The sequence below is a fragment of the Notothenia coriiceps genome, unplaced genomic scaffold (assembly GCF_000735185.1).
Source record: "Notothenia coriiceps isolate Sejong01 unplaced genomic scaffold, NC01 NC01_scaffold00031638, whole genome shotgun sequence".
In the NCBI taxonomy this organism is placed as follows: domain Eukaryota; kingdom Metazoa; phylum Chordata; class Actinopteri; order Perciformes; family Nototheniidae; genus Notothenia; species Notothenia coriiceps.
The window spans coordinates 1-5690 of record NW_011364339.1 but is presented as its reverse complement, the minus strand read 5'-3'; the positions used below and the strand labels follow the sequence as shown (position 1 = coordinate 5690).

Genomic DNA, 5690 nt, shown 5'->3' with positions numbered 1-5690 from the left:
GCTGAGCAGCTTTTCTGGTGCAATAAAAAAGCAAAATTTTCCCTCAAGAATACACTAGTTTTCTACTGACTAAGACGAGACGATGACGAGCTAAAAATAGATTTTTGATAATAAAAACTATGACGAAATGTATATTTTGTTTTCGTTGACGAGACGAGACGGGACTAAGGTGTTAATGGTGGACTATCAGACTTTCGAAATGCAGGATATTTTCCCCCAATTGTCCGTCTTGTCTGTCAAAATGCATCCCTGTCATTGGTTGAATTAGTTGGGATTCTGGGAATCTGCACACGTCACTCTATTACACAAGTAAAGTGTCAAGAGAGTGAAATGTTGCTTTATGAATTTCAACACTATGTCACCTTGATTCCAATTTCAGATACTTGTATTTAACTGAATTAGTTTAAAGAGAGGAAACATTTTGACTGAAATGTGATGATGTTTCATCGACTAAAACTGGACTGAAAAACTTTTTGAGTTGTCGTTGACTAAAACTAATAACCATTTTCGTCTAAAGACTAAGACTACATCTAAAATAGCTGCCAAAATTAACACTGTATAAAAGACATTGAAAAGCGCATTTCGCATGATAGGAGACCTTTAACACAAACCTTTCTCCACAGTCCGTGTTACCAGTCTCTCACCTTTGACTTGTACCAGTCCTCGGCCTCGGAGATGTTCTTGGCGGCGATGCCCTCGTACTGAGCTCTGATGTCCCTCAGCGCCGCCGTCAGGTCCGGTTTGGACATGTCCATCTGGACCTGAACCTGAGTCTCCTGCATCTGCGTCTGGAGCTCTCTGATCTCCTGCAGGAGGAGGAAGAGGAGGAAGAGGTGGTCAGGTTAGAGTGGAAGCAGGTGAGTTTTTGATAAACCTGCATTCTCTGTAATATCAGCACTGGTTGCAATTGTATAGAAGTCTATGAGAAATCTCCCTAATTCTCTCTTGATTTTTATTTCAGTGGACATTTTCCTGACGAGTTAATGGTCTCAATCTCTAGTTCCAAGTCTTCTTCAACACAACATGCTCATTTAAACTATGCTCCTATTTAAAGTTAAATAGACGATTAAAAAAAGGGTTTGCTTTAGGGCGGGACTTCAGTGTTGATTGGACATGTCAATCACAATGTAGTTGTCCAGTTTGGAAGTATGAAATATTTCTTTCTATATGTACTGCTAACTGTCCTTAAATGAGTTAAACAAGTTAATAACCTGTGCCTCAAAGTGACCAAATAATATTTTCTACTTTTGCACAAAGAGCCAGAAAAAGACCTCTTCATGGATCCTCTTCAGGAAGGCGATCTCTTCCTGCAGCGTCTCGATGCGTCTCTCCAGATCCAGACGAGCCAGAGTGGCAGCGTCCACATCCTGCAACCGGTCGGTAAATCAGGATTAAAAGTTAGTAAAGCAGTCATTCGGTGCACGTTGATATCTTCTGCTGTAATTCAGAAGGAAGGCACTCACCGCCCTGAAAGCTGCCAGGTTGTTTTCTGCCTCCTCTCTTTGGATCATCTCCTCCTGGAGTCTGGAGGAATCAGATTGGAAACGTACTTTAAATATAGACGACGGTGTCTAAAAAAATTGAATTATCCTAAAGGTTACCCGACAAGTACTAACCCAGATTAAATCCTGTGAACAGGTTTTATTCATTATTAAAATCCTTTAAAGGAGGTTGCAGTGATTATTAACCGGTGGATGACAGTCTGTATTAAAACTGACACTCATTGTGTAAACAACAGCGAGACAAAGGACAGATCATCAGAGCTCCTTCAGATATGTGCAGCGCGTTCCTCTCCTTTTATAGAAGAGGGCAGTGTAAAGTGTGTGTGTGTGTGTGTGTGTGTGTGTGTGTGTGTGTGTGTGTGTGTGTGTGTGTGTGTGTGTGTGTGTGTGTGTGTGTGTGTGTGTGTGTGTGTGTGTGTGTGTGTGTGTGTAGTGTGTAGTGTGTGTAGTGTAGTGTCGTAGTAGTGTAGTAGTGTAGTGTGTAGTGTAGTGTGTGTGTGTGTAGTGTAGTGTGTGTGTGTGTGTCGTAGTCGTGTAGTGTGTAGTGTAGTACGTGTAGTAGTAGTAGTGTGTGTGTGTGTGTGTGTGTGTGTGTGTGTGTGTGTGTGTGTGTGTGTGTGTGTGTGTGTGTGTGTGTGTGTGTGTGTGTGTGTGTGTGTGTGTGTGTGACTTGTCTGTGTGTGTGTGTGTCTTTACATATGTATTAGAGACATCCAGCGTGTGTGTGTGTGTGTGTGTGTGTGTGTNCTCTGCCTACCGCAGTGTTCATTTTTATAATAAAAACTATGACGAAATGTATATTTTGTTTTCGTTGACGAGACGGGACTAAGGTTTTAATGGTGGACTGAGTCCACCATTAAAACCTTAGTCCCGTCTCGTCAACGAAAACAAAATATACATTTCGTCATAGTTTTTATTATAAAAATGAACACTGCGGTAGGCAGAGTTTCCCCTCTGAAGCCCCTCTGAGAGCCCCTCACTTTGACATCTGTCGCCTCATGAACGTCATTTGTTTATCTATATAAATATATTTCTACGGTCTGTGCGGCTTCTATAACTTGATAACTTAAAGGGTAATTGAACGGTTAAAAACTGTTCCTTAAAGGCGTCTCTCTGACAGGTTGCCCATCACTGCCGTGGGAATTGTAGTCTTTTATACTCGGGTTGACTACAGATTAGGTGGCCTTTCTTCTAAAAACAAACCACTGTCTCTAACAGTCTGTTTTCCTACATGTCCTTGTTTGTCTCTGCAGGAAGCAGCACGGTGAGATGGGAGAACCGCACCATGTACTGCGTGGTCAGTGTGTTTGCTGTGGCTATCGCATAGGACACACACACACACACACACACACACACACACACACACACACACACACACACACACACACACACACACACACACACCACCAGAGTGCAGTGTGTTCCTGTGAACAGCAGGGGGCGACAGAGTGCCATGTGTCCACCTGCAGCTCCACCTCTAAAGGAACATCTGCAGAAGCCCAGCTGTGTCCTCCAGATGCATGCACTCATCATATTTATCCTCTCATGTCACTGCGGCGCTTTAGGAGTTAGCAGCAGTAGCTGTTAGCATTCTTCTTCTTCTTCTGTGTTTTCTGATGTTTAGTATCATGTCAACAAGAGAGAGATTTTGTACGCAGGGTTCTGCTGCAGGAACATTAAGACATTTATGAGCGCATTGCAGTGTTCAGCCATTTATCTTAAATGAATAAAGTCACACACACTTCAAGAGAAACCGCTTATTTATTTATCCATATGATGTTTCCTCAGTTTTGTGCCATTTTTCAGATTCACTTGTGTTTGTAAATGTACAGTAAATACTCAGGTACTCTACTTCAGTACAATATGAAGTTACTTATATGTTCTGCAAGTATCTCAAATGTGTTCTGAAGTGAGAGAGAGCCTCTCTGTCAGAGACGACGGTTCCCACTTCTGTTAACACAAGTTACAAAATCCTTTAACGCAATCAAACCAAACCGCTCCGAGAGTTCAGGTTTATTACCAAAAAAGGAAATTCCCCAAACCCCGGGGTGCACACTGAGTCCACGGCGACACCTTCAAATGTTCTGACTGATAAAAACACTAATACATTCAGTGTGCGATGGTGTCAAACAGACTGGACACACAGTACACACGTTGTTGCAGGTTTGACCTAAAATACTACATAACAAAAATTACAGCCATTTTTTTCTTTGCACTATTTAGTTAAAACTTCAGTCTCTGTTATTATTCAGACACGATCACAGTGTAAACAGAAGGAGGCTAGCTATCCATTTGAAGAGTCTCTGTTCACTAAATACAGTTGAGTTGAAACTTAAAGAAAAGCAACACAAAAGCAGGCAGAATGAACAACCGGTACGTGGTGCTGCTTCACTTCCTGGTTGTTTGTATGCCTCACACTGAAGCTGCTTTAATGCCTTGCTCCAGGGCGATTTAGCATTTCCTTTCCTCTCAAACTTCAGGACTTTCATTCATTATTCAGACACCATAGACCTGCTCCTCCTCGCAGCCAACAGAAATGGAAAAGAGAAGGCAAGTTTTGAAACTAGCAGTGGTTTGAAAAGTTGAAGTAGCAAAAGGAGAAGAATGTAATGTGGAAAACGCCGCCGGTATTTCCTCCACGGTTTGAGCAACGTCTTTGCCAAACGTCTGTGGCGACACTTTGACCCCTCACATGAACGAAGAGAAGTTAGAAGTTCTCCTTGTTGAAGATGAACTTGACGTCGCCCTCGGTGTGAGACAGACTCTGCTTCTCCAGGGACTTCCCCAGCTGGGGGGGGCCGCACAGAAACACCCCCACTTTAGTCCTGAGGACAGAGTTATTCACTTTAATGCAGCAGTCATGGAGAGAGAGAAGTCACGACTCAACTTGCTCAGAGATTCAAATAGAAATGTATAAAAAGAAGCAAATGAACCGTTGTTGGGAAAGTGATTAATGTGTTCTTTCAAGACCAAGTGTGTGTGGAAGGATGTGTGATTAAGAGCACTGTGACTCACTGTTTGTCCGAATGTTTTAGACTTTTTAGAAAAAATCAGATTTAGAGAAAAAGTCAGATTTTTTAGAAAAAGTAATAATTTTGAGAAAAAAGTAATAATTTTGAGAAAAAGTCAGAATTTTGAGATGTTTTAGAAAAAGTCAGATTTTGAGAAAAAGTAATAATATGGAGAAAAAAGTAATAATTTTGAGAGAAAGTCAGAATTTTGTGAATTTGAGAAAAAGTCAAATTTTTTGAGATTTTGAGATAAAGTCATTTTTTTGGGAAAAGGTTTTTTTTTTTTTTTTTAAAGTGATTTTTGGAAAAAGTCAGAACTTTGAGATTTTCAGAAAAAAGCCAACATTTTGAGAGAAAGCTGAGTATTTTGTTCATGACAGCAGGATGTATGATTAGCTAGAAGAACCGGTATTCCTCCATCTAGTGACTGTGGAACTCCCTCTCTTGGATATCAGCATGTGAAGGACACTGTTCAGGAACTAGTTGATGCTCTGTATGTGATGACTACTTCCATTCTGGAGAGGATCACAGATACATGGATCCTGAGATTCAAGCTCAAGATGACCACCGAGACATTTAAGTATAACAGAGACAACATGAGCAGGATGATTACAGAGACACAGAAGAACTACACGGAGACATAAAACTACAGAAAATGAGCAACGAAAAAAAAAACAACAACTATAAGAGACAGAAAACATGCAGAAGGTCTACGATAGGTCAAAACATAACCACAAACAGGCACAGAACAACAGGAGAGGTGTTGGGCCCTTTCGTGTGTCTGTGCTCAGGGGCCTATTGTCTATGTGTGTGTTCAGAGTGTGTGTCAGTGTGTGTACAGTGTGATAAGGTGACAAAGGGCCTTACCCAGGGTGCTTTGCTGCCACGTTGCCGAACTCATTGTCCCAGTTGGGTTTCCCGTAGAGAGTCTTCTGTTTGAGGCCTGTGATTGGATCGTTTTCCGCCTCGTGGTGAACGCGGAAGTGAGCCGCCTGACGGGAGAAAACAATGATAACAATAATAAAAAAGCTTTATTTATAGCACAATGACATTATTGTTCTATTAATATAAAGGGAGGTCAGGTACTCTTTAAAACAGATGGTAGTAATGGGTACTTTTTACTGAAGTACATTTCAAAGTTCTTTACTTTGACTTGAGTTACACGTCACCTCTGCCT

General features: G+C 41.4%; 1 protein-coding gene and 1 long non-coding RNA gene across 2 annotated transcripts; both read right to left on the bottom strand.

Annotated features, from left to right (window-relative positions):
- Positions 1–618: 618 nt before the first annotated feature.
- Positions 619–1724, bottom strand: LOC104960199 (desmin-like). Its single transcript, XM_010788173.1, has 4 exons — positions 1719–1724; positions 1464–1571; positions 1272–1367; positions 619–806 (listed from the first exon to the last, which is right to left on the bottom strand). The coding sequence occupies exons 1-4, from the start codon at positions 1722–1724 to the stop codon at positions 630–632; spliced, it is 387 nt and encodes a 128-aa protein (XP_010786475.1). The 3' UTR covers positions 619–629.
- Positions 1725–3128: 1404 nt separating this feature from the next.
- On the bottom strand, positions 3129–5525 carry LOC104960198 (uncharacterized). The gene is made up of 2 exons (XR_799964.1): positions 5381–5525; positions 3129–4327 (listed from the first exon to the last, which is right to left on the bottom strand). It is a non-coding gene; the product is annotated as an uncharacterized lncRNA (long non-coding RNA).
- Positions 5526–5690: the final 165 nt, after the last annotated feature.